This window comes from Alligator mississippiensis, chromosome 1 (assembly GCF_030867095.1).
Source record: "Alligator mississippiensis isolate rAllMis1 chromosome 1, rAllMis1, whole genome shotgun sequence".
NCBI classification, from domain to species: domain Eukaryota; kingdom Metazoa; phylum Chordata; order Crocodylia; family Alligatoridae; genus Alligator; species Alligator mississippiensis.
In genome coordinates this window covers 6,350,856-6,368,971 of record NC_081824.1, presented here as the reverse complement: position 1 = coordinate 6,368,971, position 18,116 = coordinate 6,350,856, and the positions used below count along the sequence as shown (strand labels likewise).

At 42.8% G+C, this 18,116-nt stretch overlaps 1 protein-coding gene across 1 annotated transcript in view; it reads left to right on the top strand.

Moving 5' to 3' along the window:
* The window catches only part of KIF13B (kinesin family member 13B), a 178,662-nt gene that overhangs the window by 10,032 nt on the left and 150,514 nt on the right, over positions 1-18,116 (top strand). The window contains exon 2 of the mRNA XM_006268017.4: positions 800-893. Coding sequence (XP_006268079.2) covers positions 800-893 — 94 coding nt within the window. The remainder of the gene's footprint in view (positions 1-799; positions 894-18,116) is intronic.

Genomic DNA, 18,116 nt, shown 5'->3' with positions numbered 1-18,116 from the left:
GACCCCGTCTAAAGAAATAACATTTTTTGCACTGGTGCTCAAGCGCGTATTCCCACAGGAACATCATGGCAAACTCATTCTCCCTCTACTTTAAGGAGGCCCTTTTAAGGATGCAGGAGCAAACTATCCCAACATGACTGAAGAATGGGAAGTGCAACAGGAGACCAGCCTGGCTCGACAGCGGTCTCCTTAATAAGTTGAAATCAAAAGGGAGTCCTATAAAAAGTCGAAACTTGGTCATAGTACTAGGGAAGAATATAAGAGTATCACCTGGGCATGCAGGGAGAAAATTAGGAAGAAATGGTCTGGAGAAGAGAAGCCTGATGGGGGGCAGGTATTTGATAACAGTCTTCAAATACCTGAAGGGCAATTACAGAGAGGATGGAGATGGGCTTTTCTCTGTGACCATAGGACTAGGAGCTATGGCCTTGACTGCAGCAGTGAAAATTTAGGTTGGAAGCTTAGCGTTAGGGTCAGTTTGTCCCTTGAGCAGGTGCAAGCTACTGTCACTATGACAAGAGGAGCTGCTAAAGTGGTACTACGCAGATAGTTACTTCCCTAAAAGAAATCTCAGCATCCTCGTTGGTAATACCTAAATGCTGCTTTCTGTTTTGCAGTTAACGAATGCATTCAAACTCAGCTAAGTCCATCCCATTAGAATATCTCCCAAAGGGATGTTTGGAGTAGTCCTGCCTTTACCGTCTGGCCAAACAGGATGAACTTGGTGGCTACTTGAAGCACGGGTGTATGAAATATGGACCTTTGGAACAGCATTTAACACTTTCTCATTTCTTCATAGAGCTTGATCTGCATACAAAATGCGTGGTGGATGTGGAGGCGAACAAGGTTATTCTTCACCCAGTAAACACCAACCTTTCAAAAGGAGATGCCAGGTAAGACATTTAAACTCAGACGCAGTTGTCTGCCAAACTAGGTATGGGCGTAATGGTTAAGTTCTCATGTGGGGTTTGGAGACTCATTTTCGTTACCTTGTTCTGTCCAATGATGTTGATCATATGCATCTATCTCGGGAAGTTGCTTTGAGATCTACATGTGATTAACCGTTACTTAATGCTAGCCTCATGCTGGAGCAAAGACTTGGTCAAACGTTCACTGGAAAAGGACAGGGAACACGTCATGCCATTAGTTGGTAAATCTTTTTGTCAGGTCTCTTCATACGTGGTATTCTTAGAATTCAGAGGTTTAGACACGACAGCTGGTTTCTGAGCACAGAACTAGGTCTTTGTCATTTTTATGAGAACGAAGCTTTCATGGACCTTTTCTCATATCTCTGTGTTTGTGTCTTGTCAGTAAAGGAAGGGAAATGCTGGCATGTTGGAGAGATGTAGAGGTGCAGTAGGGACTTAGATATGGGGAGATTAATTGCATTAGAGTTGCTTAAACTGGGGCGACCAGTTTCTATAGATCAATGGGGCTGACTAGGGCAACCAGTTTATATAGACCAGTAATGGTGGGGTGCTGTGAGATCCTTGTCAAGTTGCTAAAGGGTGGGAAAGGGTAAGCACTCGCTCAGCCCTTCCTGGCTTCTGTGCAAGGTGGTATTTTCTTTCTCCCCCTGCCTGGCCACTTTGCAAGGTGGTAGGCACTGTAATAAATAATGCTGTTTTTGAAATGGGGTGCCACAAAATTCAGGGAAGTCATGGTAGGGTGCCTGGAGCCTAAGATATAGACTGTGGCTTGCCCTCAGCAGAAAAAGGGGAGAGGAGAACAAAATATGGTGAAAGAGTGAGCTGAAAGGAAGGGTGGGTTGGGTGATTAAACCTATGGTGCATACATTCATTGTTAATACTTAAAATTGCAGAAATTTTATACCAGATGTGTAATACTCGGGCCTTTTGGCACTGAAATCATAGGTGCTTAGTTCTTTTGTTGGCTCTGTCCCTTAAGCAAATTTCTCGAGCCCTGAGTGGTGTGTGGAACAATGAACCAGAATATATTGAAGGCCAAATGATCTTTTATTGACTTCAGTAGAAACCGGGTCGACTTAATGACTTGCCCAAGTCAAACAGGAAGTTTGATACAGACGGTTTAAAACCCATATTATTGAGTTCCTGACTCCAGTTGTGTGCTTGGCCACAAGACCCACGAAATCTGTCCTGGAAGTTGGTCTCAACTGTTATTGGAAAACCACTGACAGTGGGTTGGAGCACATATTTTAAAATGCCAGCTGTGGGTGGGTAACCCAACAGTGTGTGGTGGAAATGCTTTTTGTTCCCTGAACTGAGTCAGCTCGTGCAGTGGGGATCAAAGTTCAGACTTTCACACTGGGACTCCCAGGTGGATCTCTCTTTTGAAGGGGGAAATTTTGGTACTCCTCCCAATTTAAATAAGCCAAAGACCCAAATATTGAGCTGACAGGCTCGACTGGAACCAAGTCAGATGAAGGTTGGAGGAATAGAAAAGTGATGCGTTTTTTCCCCATGAAGTGTGTGACCCAACAGAATCCACGGACAACTCATCTTTGTCCCGTTTTCATATTGACTGACTCGAGTAAATGTTTTTTGGGCTACGTAGCTTTCCATCCACAGCTGTCAGAAAACTCCAGCTTTACGGCCGACTCGGTCAAAATAGGCAATCATCTGATGTGGTGCTTTCCTGTTCTCGGCTTCCAAAGCTTGTGAAAAGTGTGTTACTTCAGGAACAGGAATAGACCTTTCTAACAGCTGGAAGTGGAGTAGAAAGCTAGATAAACTTGCCTGCGACTGAGAGTTGAAGGAACACATCTGCACTCAGCAAATACGTACCGAAACATCTGTATTGCTGCTACAGCATCCCTGCCAACCCTCCAAGGGGCCAGGCCTGTGAGTCGATGGAAAATACTGTAATGTTGTGCGTACGTCTTGAGTAGGAGGTTTGGGGAAGTCACTGGAGTTCACCTTAGGGTGTCCTAATTTGAGGTAGAGGACCATAAAGTGAAGCAGGTTGGTGACCTAGCTATCTTATAATTATTCAGGAAGTAGTCAATTTGGGGATCCATTCATTCCATATTATGAAATAGGCTCGTTTGCCCCTGCACTTCTACCATTTGTAGCCATTTCTTTTCCAGGATTTGTGCGCCTTTGTGTTAAAAATGGGAAACCATCAGACATTCAACTTTTCTGGCTGCTCTAAGGCTTCATGTACATGCAGTTGGCTGTCCAGGAGCTTATCTTTGAAGGATATCGTAGACTTGCAGAACAGTATTTCAAAGCAAGGACGCGTTGTCTGCTGGTCGGGAGGAGCACTTGGGGTGTGCACTTCTGGGACCCATCCCTACCTCCGTCTCTAACTTTGCTCTGTGCCCTTGGGGAGCTCACTCTTACAATAACTTCTCACTTTTAGCTTTGTGTTGCTCAGTTTCTGGGCTTCCAGCTTGAAATCCTTGGAATTGAGCTTTCCAAAGTCTAGTTTTCATTGTTATAACTATCTTTTAGTCTGAATTTTTTTGGGGGGGGGAATTCTTCATGTTTTGAATCATGCACTCGCAGCTGATGGATATTTTGAAAATTTGGGATATAACCTCTCTTCTGTGTTTCCCTCCCCTCACCCCCTCCAAATCTCTACAGTGGATCTGATATATAGCTATTTTCCTGACGTATTTGAGGGTTAACGAATGGCTCCTAAAATGCTTAGAAAGCCTCAAATGAGCGAAGTCTGACTCTTATGCAGAAACACAGACTCGTATTATCCTTCTAGTCTTCTTTAACCCAGGAGTGACCTTACCTGAGATGGAGAGATCCATCCAATTACTCTCTTGAGCAGTCTTTATTACTGCTTTGCTGGTAAGTGTTGGTAATCTGATCATGTACAATGAATGGATCAACTTCAGGATCTACAGCGTAACCTCCAAGCCACATAGGCTGTGGGGCTAGGTCCACGATACTATTTTTGTGTGCCTGTGTAGCTGTTTGCTATAAAAAAAAAAATGAAGTTTCACCATAGATCAACTTGTTCAACCTTCTCTAAAAGTTGCTCTCCAAAATGATTTGATGTCAATTTTCAACTTTTCATCCCTCTCAGATCTCTTCCAAAAGATCTTGTTTTCTGAAACCCAGTTTCTCCCATCTGCACTCTCAAGAATCCCATTATTCTCCTGCTACCCAATGTCAATAAATATGTATTTGCGGACAGAAGTCTGCTGCATTAGCCAGACTAATTTTTGGAGTTGTCTGTGTGCTTGGAGAAGTCAGGACTGAAGTTTGCTTGCCCACATCAAAATGATTGCATGTTGCAAGAGTTAGTCATAATGTTATTAGTCTTGCGATTAGTGTGGGCAGACTGTACACTCATTTTGATAAGGGCAAAAAGGTGTAACAATTGACGTGCCTGCAAGACCTGCATTTTTTAATAAGTCATAGAGAAGCATTTTTGGAAGCTTCTAAAGTTTTCTTGTGGTGGTTTGTCCAGAAAACACATGATGTAAAACAACAGGCAGGTCAGAAAGTAATTATCTTTGTCCTGTTAATAAAGGAGTTATCCCTGATGTATACACCATTATTTTTACGTCTGTAGGACAACTAAACCATTAGAACAGTGGTTCTCAACCATTTTGGACTCAAAGCTCCCCTTGGAAAATGTCAGCTCTTAAGTTTTCACTCTATCTTTGACTACAGCAACATAACAACGCAGTTCTTCCTTTGCAAAGAGTTTGGAAAGGCTACAACACGTCAGAGTAACTTTAACGCTGCAGATTGCTATTTGCAGTCTCGGATTGTCTTGTGACTCACGTGTGCACACCTACCAGTGCTAACGTTGTGTGGCACCCCATGGCACCCTTGAAAGGACCGCAAGACACCCCTCGGTGCCACGACACCCGTGTTCAGAATCACTGCTTAGAATCGATTGCATTTTGTTCTGGCACAGGCTTGTGAGCAAAGGGTGATCAGCAGGGATCCTGGTTTTCTCTGATTAAAAAAAAAAAATCCCTAATTTTAGGTTTAAAAAAACAAGTAACTACAAATCCACATTTTTCCATGATTGAAATGAACCATCACTATATATCGATATTGATATCCATTATATAGATAGACAGTGATGGTTCATTTTAATCATGGAAAAATGTGGATTTGGGGTTACTTCCTTTTAACTAAAATTGGGGAATTTTTTTAAATCGGAGAAAACCAGGATCCCTGATGATCGGTTTACTCAAACTTGTATTTTATAGCCATTTGACAGAAGCCAGCACCCCAGAGAGCTGTGAGCCCTTTTAATAAAGGCACATAGTATTATCAGGTCTGACTTGTGTCCCTTAGTTACATTCCCTATTTTTATAGTCGCGCTACTCTTTTAATCCCTCTCTGTTAGACTGACAAAGAAGGGACTATTCGGGGGGAATGGTGCAGCCGCTACAGTTATCAAGTAGGTAAATTGACTGATAAGAGAGGGTTACTTTTACTCTCAGTAATATTCGATGCTATAACTAACCTGGATATAAGAAAAAAAACAGTGTTCGGTTCCATGCGGGACTGATCGTGGTCCAAACCTGAAAGGCTTTATGCAACTGAAATCATCGGGGTTTGCTTTTGCACATTCAGCTTGGCAACGCGGAAGTGGCAGGCCTGCCTAAAGCAACTTTGCACTTTTCACTCCCTTTAAAGGGCTTTCAGAAAGGTGAGGGAGGAATGAGCTGGCATTGCTTTCACGGTGGAGAGTTTCTGCAGCCCCAGCACAGCTGTCTGGAGCTCCTGGGTGTAGCTCTTCTGCTTGCTTGAGAGGCAGCAACAGCCCAATCTGTTGGGGCGGTCACCCCAATTTGCACCCCCCAGGGACAGCCTTAGCTCTTGGAGGGTACTTTTATGTCTCATGTTCCTGTGTGTCCTGAAATGTGGCAGCCCTAAAAGATTTGAGGGAAAAAATGGCCAATTATTCCAGACTGCTGCCCTCACCAGAAGAAAACTAAGGGGCTGGTTTCGGAGGCATTAGCACGTGCTACTCAAGTCACCTTGGTCACTAGTGACCAACAAGTAAGATCCCTTTGAGAGAGAAATCTTAAGGAGATGAACCGTAGGAGAATTGAGAGCCTAGATCCAACCTGCACCGTGCCCTGCCCTGCAAGCAGCCCACCCCATCCAGAGCAGGGTGAGCTTCGCTCATAGATTTCAACGACCACTGAAAAGCACATTTTGGGATGAAACAATAAGCAACCCATTGAATTCTGTTCTTTCATATTTTGGGACTGATTTTTTTTATTTAGTGAAGCTTAAGCATTTCTTAACCTGTTTTCTGCAGAGAGGGATGAGGGCTGCTTCAGACCTGATCTTCTCAGGTGGTAAAAATGAAGCCCTATCAGGTAGAAAAGGTACCAAAAAAGGATAGTGCTGGAAAATAGGGACCAGTGAGTCCCAAAGACCGGGTGGCATGCACTCAAGTATTTTGAAAAGACTGCCTGAGCTGCCAACAGAAATATGCAACTTTTTAATTAAAAAGCGATTACTGTGCCAGAGAACTGAAGGACCGCCTGGATTTTACTAAGGTAAGGGGCGTGGTTCTGGGACGTTAAAACAAGAAATCCTGTTATTAAGAATGACAGCTATAAAACATCCTCCTATAAAATAAGGGATAATTTAAGGCAAATTGCTCCTTTTTTTTTCTAAAAGATTTTTTTTAGGGTCTGTAGAAAATGGCTGATTAAAGCAAGTTTGCTGAGATTTATTTTGAATTTTACAAACCTTCTGATAAAATCCTAAAAAATGTGGAGTAGTAATTGGATGAGAAGTAACTGCTCTCATGCGTTTACGAGCCAGCAGAGACTAGAGAAGAGTAGGGAAAATGGTCAAATCTTTGCTGAATTGAAAATTTAAGTGGGGTTACCCCCATGATGCTGTACCAAAATGAACACTTTGTACTTATGAATTACCTGGGAAATGGCCAGCCTGTGAGGTGCGAGGCTTGAAATGGTTCGGGTTAGTCAAGACTGACAACTGAGTAAGATAGAATAATGGAAGATGAAACTTCATGTTAACAGACAGAGTAATGCCCCTTCATGGGTTACAGGCAAATTGTGACCATTCGAGGGAAAACAGAGATGAGTCCTCGCGTAGTGTTCAACAAAGTCATTGGCTCAGTGTGCAGAGGAGGTCACAAAAGTAAAAGACAACCCTCCCGAGGATAGGAAATACACAAAAAAAGTTAGTGCTATTCTGTAAAAATACCCATGTGCCATAACCTGGAGTACTGCATTCAATTCTGGCCATCCCTTGAAAAAAAAAAATCTGCAGGAGCGGAAAATGCCCAGTGATGAGATACCAAAATGATTATATTCCCAGACATGTCCATGAAGTTGAAAACTGTGGACTGCTTGTTTCGAGGAGAGTAACAGGGACACAACAGCGCCTTGTGAAATAATAAGTGGAGTAGAGAAGGTGAAGTGTGGTCTTGCATGTCCTGTCTTGTAATACCGGAACGAGCAGGCATCCCGTTGAGGGATACAGGCAACCCAGTGCACCGTTTATCTGCAGAACTCCTTGCTACAAGAGATCAATGAAGTTTAAAGCTTAATAGGATTGGTAAAAGGATTATCCGTTCATGTTGATAATAGGAACACATGCGGTTACACCGACAAGGCTGACTTTTTGAAAGCATAGCAACCTCCAGTTTCAAGCCATAAGCCACAACCACTTGCTGCCTGAGGTTAGACATCTACTGGCTTCATTTATGCATGGCCTGCGTGTTCAGGTTTTGGTTTTATGCTCTCTGAAGTGTTCGATGCTGAATGCAGCCCAGAATGCAGTGCTGGACTAGATAGGCCACTTACCTGGTCCAGAATGGCACCTTAGAGTTGTTTGATACCAGCCACGTTGCAAGACTTTTTTATGCCAAAGATGAAAAGAGAACAAGCGTACCCCTCTCACCCCCTTTTCTCTCCTGTGCCTTTCTTGGGATGGCATTATGCTCATTGAAGACCAATTTTAAACTAGAACTTGAACTTAATTACACTAAATTAAAAAATATGTTGCAGCTTCTTCAGTGAATGTTCCTGTAATACAAGATGTAGTTAGGAAAAAGTTCCCCAAACTCTTAGACTGGCTAGCTGGATTGCTGACGGCAAAGAGAGAAAAAGCTTGCGGCTGACAAGATCCATCCTGGTCTAATTGAAGCTGCAGAAGTAGAGCTAACAGGAAATTCTAGTTTTGTTAGCTTTTCTTTTTTAAAAAGCTGTGACTTTTTTTTTGTACTGCTTGCATTGCCTATGAAGCTCTGTTGCACGGCTGTTTGATTTCCCTGCCAAGTGTTTGCAGTGCCTGGTAAGATCACAGGTTTATTTCTGAGGAAATGCCTTGCTGCAAACTTGCTGACTTTTTATTGATCCACTTACTAAGCAAACTTAAGACTTAGCTGTAAATACTTCCTTTTATTGTAGGCTGTTTTCTTGTAAGATTGGCAGCATCCTTTGAATGGACAAATAGGTTTCTGGCAAAATCACTACCATAAGTCAATTATTAGCAGGGTTTATTGTGTTCTAAGGTATATTAGACCTAAATTATACAGTTTCCTCCCTTATGCAGTAGATCTGGCCTGTGTTCAGATATAACTTTGTCATATAAATGCACTTTTTCAAAGGCAGAGGAAGAAGGGACAGTAGATGTAAGCAGATACCATCTAAGGTACATAAGGCGTTCAGGAACGGAGATTTCAGTTCTGTGTAGTTAGAGGTTGTATGCGTGGCACGAAGAAGCGGTGACCGTATGACACATTTGCCCTGTGCTTGCGTTAAAGGCTAGTTATGCTAGAGGAAGGTGGCCGCTGCACAGAGAGAAATAGAGGTGCATGCACAATGACATCAATTGGGATTATTTAATTTTTTTTTTTTTTTTTTTTTGCATATGCTACATGTGAATTAATGTAGCAACCTGGCAGAAAAGGTTAATTTTGGACAGAAACAATTGCATTATAAACAAGGTCTTGAATTAATTTGTGCCTACACCTTTCTGGTTTAGGCTCAGAGATGGAGAGAGCCTTATCTCATCCTTTATGGGATCTAAAATGACTGCAACTGTGAAATAAAAGCTGACATGGCTATTTTAGTGTGTTCTTTTTTTTCAGAACAAAACCCTGAAATGCAGTCTAAATGGGAGATGGCAGCACGAGATATTTCACTTGGCGTTTTTTAAGAGGTTTTGGTCTGAGAGCACTGATACAAACAGATCTGAGAGCAAAAGTACAAATGTGGGGCAGAAACAGATCAATAATTGCCAACGAACAAAAAAATTAGGGCAAACTTGTCTCCTGTTTGACTCCTTGCCTAGCCAGCTCAGCATGAGCATCTAAACTGGGATTAGCAATTGGGATTTGTAGTTGATTTTTATTAGACCAACTACATTTTTGCAAAAAAATGTTCTTTAATTGCAAGCATTCAGGCGCCTCATCAGGCATCGGAGAGAAGACTAAAAGTTTTCCTGGGTCGAAATGAAAGTTTATATTTCATAGGAGAGTTGAAGGTGGTAACATCTCCTGTTTGGAAAACTGAATTATATATGAAGATTAGGCTCCGAGAAAAGTGGGAATAGTCGCTTTACCTTGAAGTTGTTGTAGCAGGATGTAGTCATACTTAAGCTGGGGTTATGAATTTGACACTGCGGCCTGTTGTTGTAAAGGAAAACTACTTTTAATAAGAACCAGGAACAAGAGCTGGTGGTGCTCAGTATTTTTTTACGAGAGTTGCAGGTGATCAACTCTGCTAAGACTTAGTGCTTGAAGATGCCACTCTGCAAGGTCATGAACTGTGTGCTTTATTGCTGCAACATAAAATGGGTTTTGAAAATATAAAATGGGTTTTGAGTATAACAGGATCAATTTTTACGTTCTGGCATGAGAAGGGTTTTTTTTTCTGGTTGTCTTGTTGCTAATCTGGCAACATCTATAATTTACTGCACTTGCAAAGAAAGGAAGATAATAGGATTGTATCTTTTGTGAAGAGAACTATATTTGTTTTAAGAGCCTTGTATGAGAAGTGTAACCAAAACCTTTCATTTCCTAGGTTTCTAGAGTGTGGTGTCTCTCTTTTTTCAAATCTTTAGCATGTTGAAATGTAATGTGCTCTCCAACCACAGAAAATATAATTGGAACCTAATTCCGCATATATTTTTTTAAAAAAGGATATATAATGTAGCTGCAACTTATAGAAGTTATAGAATAACATTTAATGTTGTCGACCCATTTGCACACTGTCTTCTGCTTTGTGTAGCTTGGTGGTGATGTCTGCTAATCTTCATGCAAATTTACTGCAGGTTGGTGCAGGCTTTTAATTGTAGAAGAAGTCTTTTTTTTCTAGATGGTGCATTAGAAGAAATATGTCATTTGTAGATCATTCTCACTGCAAATTTAATTTTAATAGTCACGATGAATACTCAGTACTGAGTTAACACTTGTAGAGGCTCCTTTGGTTTATATTAAGTATACAAAAATCAACACATCTCAATACATGAGTAGGGGTTTCATCCTAGGAGGATTTTGCAGAGAACTGCATGCATCTTTCACACGATTCTTTGCAAAGAATTAAGTATTTACCTAAATTGAGGATACCATGTCATAAGCTCCTTACGGCTGTAGATACTATGCAGTTATCATTTTGGCAGATTGGAAACTCCACAAGTTAAAACCTGTTGTCTTGCTAAATGAGTCAAGTCTAGTTATTCTTGTACTGCACTCGGAGCAAAAGGAGCCAAATCATATTTACATTCACATGTAAGTCAGACATCTGAGTTTGGAGGTGAGATTTGACCTTGTATCTTGTCAGTTTAGTCAGATCAGCTTAATTCCTAACTTGATTGAGATTACAACCTTCTCAACTAAGAAAAATAAAAAGGGTAAAGTGTCATGATAACTATGAGCATAAAGTTTGAGGATGTTGCTAACTCAGTTCTCAGATCGCTCTTGAAATGCTACAAATCCAGATGCCAAAAACAATTTGCCTTGTACGTGAGAAGCAGGAAGTAAAACTGAACAAAACTTGGCTACATTTGCTGACAGAATTGAATAAAGAAAATGCTGGATAAACAGTGAGATTCAAACTATACACAGCATTGAAAAACTTCTTTAAAGGAGACTTGAAAGGCTTTCTTGAATCTGTGGAACCCAAGAGAAAACAAGACACACAATGAACCAAAAAACTGGCTATAATATGCAGTTCTCTTCACGATGAATTCCTGCCGCCCTGTTAATCTCGAGATGTTTTATTATATCCTATAAAAAATGACTGTTCTGCTATAGGAAAGTACATGTGGAGTGATTCTGTCTTCTGGTAGCAGGAAGTATAGCACGCTTGTCCATAGGACAATAAAAGAAGTAAAGGTCAAAATAGCTATTTCAGTGGCTAGAAGGTTAGGGTCCACATTTGGGGCGTCACTTATGCATGTGATGGATGGTATTTGCTGTCAGGTGCTTTCCTGAAATGGGAACTAGGCTTTCAGATGCCAAACTGAAACTCCCTAAAGACCATGGGTCTCATGTGTCTGGAGTAGCTTATGCTTGCATTACCAATCTCTGTGCATGCACCTGCATGTGTAATTAAGGCAAAGCAATAAACTCTGGAGCACTTTGAACCTGAGTAAACTGCTCTCAGGCACAGCATCTACATGTGCGCCCAGGACAGCAGCAATGTGAGCAGGGCTGGAGTAGTTCTGGTCTATGGGGGGTCCGAGGAGGGGTCAGCCCTGGGCTCCGGGTGGCGGCAGCGGGCAGCAGAAGGGCCGGTTGGGGCATGAGAGTCAGGCCGGAGTCTGGCCCCCAGCTGGCTGGGCTGACTGGATGCTATTAAACCTGAAGTCACCATTTACATGTGCATTTGATTGCACATAATTATTCCAAGGATAGGAATGGCAATCTTGGTTTACTGCGTCCTAATACCAGTGCACGTGTAGACAGTGATACTTGAGTGCAGAGCTGATTAGTCTACTAATTAACTATAAAACACACGTGTAGATGCACCCTGTCTGTCTACAAATGGGCCTGCTATTTAGATTCATGCTTGGGGTTCTGATCAACTCTGTTAACTAGTTTTATGTTTAAAAAAATGTTTTGCAGGTTATTTAAAAAAAGTTTTCTGTCTTGATCTTGCAATAATAGCATCAGGAGAAGGCAGAGGAAGGGCATAGGGACACCTGTTGCCCTCCAGCATGAGAAATAATTGTTGCTAAAGCAGCCTTGTATCTTCCCACTGGAGTTCACATCTGCAGCGCAGTCCCTGATGTGACTGCAGTTTGTCCAGACATAGCCCTTAAAGGAGTCTTAAACCAGCCAGCTTGTGCTGAAAGCAGTGGCAGTGTAGAGCTCAACATGGCTTGCACCACCCACCTGAGAAGCTGCGTAAATGCCATATTTACCTGAATCCAAGATGACACTTGAATTTTAAGATGATCCCTCCCAGTAATTCAATTCAATACATGGAGAACTCTACACTGGCTATAACTTTTTCCATACACAGAAACTAATGATGGGGTGTCTTTAAATTCATGCCCCCCGCCACTGTGTTGGGGAAAGTAGCAGCAGGTGGGTGGGTGGCCTGACTCCTGCCCTTGACTCCCTCTGCCCCTCTCCCCCGTTCCCAGGTGTCTACGCTCTGGTGCCTGTCCATCTCCCCCGTGTTGCTTACCTTATGTGGCTCTGGCTCTGGCCCAGGGCACGGAGCACACAGTGGCCCCGGTCCTGGCAGCTGCAATGGCAGCTCTTGCCCCGGCCTGGGGCAGGCAGTGATAGTGGCTGCAGCCAGGCAGCAAGCCCAGGTTAGGGCCAGAGCCGCAACAGGTCCCCTACTGCAGCACCGTCTCCCCAGGGCTCCCGCTGGGCTGCCCACTGGCACATATGCCACTGTAAATTTGACCATATTTCCGCTGATTTTGGATGCAAGAACAATATTGGGGTGGAGGTATCTGTCTTTCTGAGCCTTCACAATTAGAAAGATTATTAACAAATAATTACCTCTGTTGATTTAAGATTCTCTTCGTGATGTGGGCATCAAATTGTAATACTTTTTCCTATTGCATATACTTTTTGTTAGGGATCCTTAAACAGAATGCTGTATTTTTTTTTTTCCTCAATCCTTATGTAATCCAGCACTTGTGTGTGTGGGGCTTATTTTAACTACGCCTATTCTGCAGGAATGCAACATGTGCTATCAGTTGTTGAGGCAGCGCCCTTCCCTCCGGGCTGCAATGTCCGTCTTCCCTGCAGAGAAATCAGTCCGGTGTAGCAGCTCCTGGCACCCGTCATTTTTAACATGATGGCTCAGAGACATTTTACCTGCTGCCATTTAGGTTCTTGCAACTGAAAATGTTTAATTACGGTGAAAACTTGCTAATTAGTCACGGGGCTTAATCTTCACTGTGGGTTTATTGGGGGGGGCATTGCATCACAGCCAGAGTACCACTGATCTATACACAAAACCACTTGGCTAATTCATCTGTTCAAGCATAATTAGTCGTTTCCCCACGTACATGCACACTAAATCACAATGGAATTTTCTCTTGATAATTAGTCATCTTAAAAAGTACTGACCTATGCCCTCCATAGCACCTGTCAGGCCAGCTGACACTTGCAAAATCATGGAATATTTTTCAGCTTTTCTTGGCTCAACAAAGCACGATCAACTGTTCCATTTTGCAGCCAAGTGCATGTAAAAATACAAAGCACAAATCTTGGCCTGATTATTTTGCTTCCTGATTCTTATAGTGAACACAGTCGGGTTTTTTTAGTAAGAAGTTGTGCATTGAGCATTTTTTCTGTGTACCAGTGTAGCTCTCTTATAGCAAGCTGGAGTGCATCCAGTTTGCATATTGCGGGGGGGGGGGGGGGGGGGGGTTTATAACATTTTTTTTCTTCACTGTAAATGTTAAAAATCCTATTTTGCAGCATCTCAGTATTACACACAAAATATATCTCCTGGAGATTTGAACACGGCTAACTAGTGATATTATCAGTCACTATGGGGTGATATTTGGTCATTATTACCAATCTTTATGGAGTGCTGAATTAACCAGATTTTATTGTAGTAATAATCTTCTGTCCTTTGCACTTTAACAGCAAAGACAGAGTGTATTAACTTGATTTCATATGCAATACACAGTGCTCCGATTTAGGAAAGTTTGTATCAGGTTATTAACTTTTTGAAACATCATAAACTGCAGCCCTATGGCAGATACCTTTGTTGAGGATGATAGTGTCCGATAAACCAGATCAAACTGCAGTCCTCGTCATTTTTGTTCATTCCATAAGAACCCCACTTATTGAAAATATCACATGTGAAGGGTGCCCTGCCAATGTTGGGGAAAGTCTGGGTTTGTTGCCGGTTTTGCCATGGATTTCCTGCATGGCATTGAACAAGCTGCCTTGTCGCTCTGCCTTCATTCCCTATCTGTAAAATGGGTCTAATATTGTCTTTCTCTTGTTCTTTGTCTGAACAGGTTACTGAGGCAGGAAGTAGAAACACAGAGGAAAGCACCAAGTGCATTTGCACCACATGCTTAGCTAGAGCCTTTGCTTGCATCCTGGCAGCATCTAAATAACCACAGGAGCAAACTTATTGTGTAGCGTTTGAAATTCTCAGCCCAGTCTTCCCTTTCTTCTCTTTCTCCTCACTCTGCATCTTTATGAGCTTCCTGGTGCATATCAGCATATCCTCCAGCAAAAACAGCCCTAGCAGGTATTTTTGATGCACAAGACAGCCACATTAGTAAAATGAAGGAAGTAGTGGGACACGGGTCACTCGCCTGTCAAAGTGGGCAGGGGAAGAGATGTTACCGTATCTATGCTTATTATCAATTTAATTGTGAGGTTTTTTGCTTGCTTATATAAACTTATTCCCACTATTTAAATATAACTTCTGCTCGCTTAAAAAGAGAATATTCCTGATGAAAAGTCTACCTAAGAACAGTAGATCTGTGCTGCACAACAATTAAAAAATGCATCTGGTCTTTCTCCACTTCCGGCAATCTCCTTTCCCTCCCCCTTGCTGCCCTTTGCGTTGGGGAGCTTATTCTCCATCTCTTCCTTTCATCACCTCTCAGTTCGAACAGCCTAATTATAGCTTGTGTGGGGAAGTGCTGGTTACAGACAGGGTTTTCCCAGAGCCCACGGTGACGGCCCTTACCAGGAAGGTGTTGTGGGAGTAGCTGAGCATCAAAGGGAGTTTCATAAATGCAGAGTTGCAGGAAGAGTTCTCTGGCTTGGAACACAAGATGTCAATAGCAGCAAATAGGTTATATGGTGACCCCGAGATAGTGTTTCAACAGCCTCAGCGTCCTCTGGCCTCTGGAATAGGCCTCTGCAAGGTTTTCCTCTCTTCACCGCTACCACTAACATGATTTCCTTTGCACTTAATCTCCTAGCAGCAGCAAAGGCAGAAGCAGCAGTGTTAGCACTTGGCACTCTGCGGGCTGTGCAGTATGTGCCAAAGTGATAGAGCCCCGAGAAACTCAGTGAGAGGCACAAGTAGGTACGAAACAGAACAGTCATTGCTGTGTGCTGAATCATACCTGCAGCACCTCGTGGTATGGAGGTGTCTCCGGGAAGTTTGGACAGCTCTTCACACCCAGTCTCATGACAAAAGCAATAAATGCAGCGTAGTCTCATGCTTATTATGTACTAAGGGTGTAGGTTGTAGCAGTGTTGGTCTAAGGACATAGGCAGACAAGGTTCTTTGGGTAAATTTGCTATCTTTTTATTAGACCAACTCATATAGTTGGAAAAATGTTGCTCTTTTGGGAGAGCACCAATTGCAGATGCTTCCTCAGCCTGATGAAGGGTATTTATACCCGAAAGCTTGCAAAGAAGACTTTTTTCCAACTATTTTTGTTGGTCTATATTATGTGCTAAAGCGCTTTACAGGTCAAGTCTGTAACAAGGTGCAGCTGATAAAGGTCGCTCATATAATCAGACGCATTTTCTCATGTCTGGTATAATTATTTGCAAAGCTTTGTTAAAACTGATGACATTAGACTATTTGAAACCCTTTGTCATCTCACTTTTCCTCCTTTGTTCACCTTCAGTCTTCATTGTAGCTTCCCTTTTTACTTGTCTAGGTCAGATGTCAACCGCCCACTCCGGAGGAAGTTACCTAATGATACCATCAAAGTTTGGAAAGCTGGGGAGCAGGCTCCTCTACTGAGTTCGGCTGGTCTCCAGACCAGTGGGGGTTTTGTTAGATAAGGAGCAGTTTCCAATATATTGGAATTACTGGCGTGCAGGGTGAGCAGGTTACACAGTCATCCTGGCGGCAAGCCTGGCAGCAAAGGTGCAGCTCTAATATTATAGCCTATTCTGTTCCTTCCCCCATTTGCTTCCCATTCATTTACAGGAGGGAAAAGAGTGGATCAGTTTAAAAAAAAAAAATGTTATAGTCCCCTAAATGTATAGCTAATTGCACCTGGGCTCAGAACATTTCTCCCCACTTTCTTTTTTGATTTGTTTCACCCACTAGAATGGATTTCTTTTTTCTTTCTATAGCATGCACAGGCTACGTAGATACGAATGCAAGTAACCTTTCAGGTTATTGCTGCCTTCCACACTGAACAGCCTTGCTCGGAGTGGCGGTGGTTGGAAAGCAATCTGCCGATCGACATGGAGTGACTAAGCCTCGATTGCACGTGATATAAACACTAACTAGAGGTTGCTGTATAACTGTGCCCATAATGAAGTGCTCGCCGGGAAGCAAAAGAGATTTCACCTTCAAGGGAGCGCTGAAGTCAGCAGCCATAATTACAGCTCTTAGGAGTCAGGTTTCATAATAGAGATATTCACATCTTATCTCTTGGTTGCTGATGGTTAGCAAAATATCCAGGCAAACATTCATTTTGTTTAAACAGACCAAAGATAGCTAACTTCTCATAATAGGAAGAGACCAAACGCAATCCCAGCGCCAAGCTCTTTCTCAGGCTGATGGTACTGAAGAAGTTGCAGGCTTGATGCAGTGCTTCTGGTGTGTCTTGTGTTGCTTTGGCTTACACGAGGATCTGCTGTGAATGGTGCCAGAAGGCTGAAGTGTTGTGAGCTACAGCATGTAGGTCCTTGCAGATTCAGACCAGGATGCGGTGTACTACCAGCATCCTGTGTCTTGTGTGGCAAGACCCAGATGTCTGCAGCATTGTCTCCATTTCCTTCTATGCTTTGGTCTTTATGCTTTACAAACTCTGAGTTTGTAACCTGTGCCCAAATTCGGATTTTGATTCATAGACATTTAGGGCTGGAAGGGACCTCGTCAGATCATCGGGTCCAGCCCCCTGTCCCAAGGGCAGGAAGTTAGTGGGGGTCAGATCAGCCCAGCAAGATAACCATCCAGGCGTTTCTTAAAGGTATCCAGAGTAGGTGCTTGCACCACTTCTGGGGAAGAAGTGGTGAACATGTTTTCGATTTTTTTTTTTTTTTTTAAGCTCTGACAAATAATTACACCGTAGAAATTATTTACATTTAGGCAGGGGCAGATGGTCTGGAAGTGATGATGGGGGACAGCTTTATCTAGCAAATGCTTCAGATTTTGCTATTGGGTATCTGGTGAGAGAGAGGGGATGCACCGAGAATTCATACATGCATAACATGAGGATCTTCAACATGCCTACAAGCTGTAATCTAAACGTACAGTATCCTCCCCTTTCATGCATATTGGATATTGTTTCTGCACACGTCCATGTCTTTCTGTATACTTCTATCCCTTCCCTTTTTCCCACAGGTGCAAAAGTGCCCCTTTTTTTGAGAAGGGTTACAATTCCACATTACTTCCTCTGGCAAGTCTCAAAACCAATTTGCTGCCCTACATTTAATTGTCACCTGTCCACTACTCAGTAAATAGCGCAGTACCTTGATTCTGTTGTAAACTGTCAGCGGAGAGATGGCTACTGCTGACGTGTTGTCGGTCGCTGAGTGAATGGGCACAGTTTATCCTTCCTGAAGATGTTTCGGGCTGTTTGCAGTTGTGGGAAAACACCGCGGTGATGCTACTCACATGCTACACTCGCAAATCCAACAGCTGGCGGTGAGGGTGATCTGGACAAGTGGCAGCTGTGTTAACCCCTATGTGTTGACCATGGCCACACTACTGAAAGGCATCCTCAACAGGGTCTTGATGTGGAAATTGGTCAGCAGGGTGACCAGCACCCATGGCATTAATGCCCCACCACTGCCAAAAGATG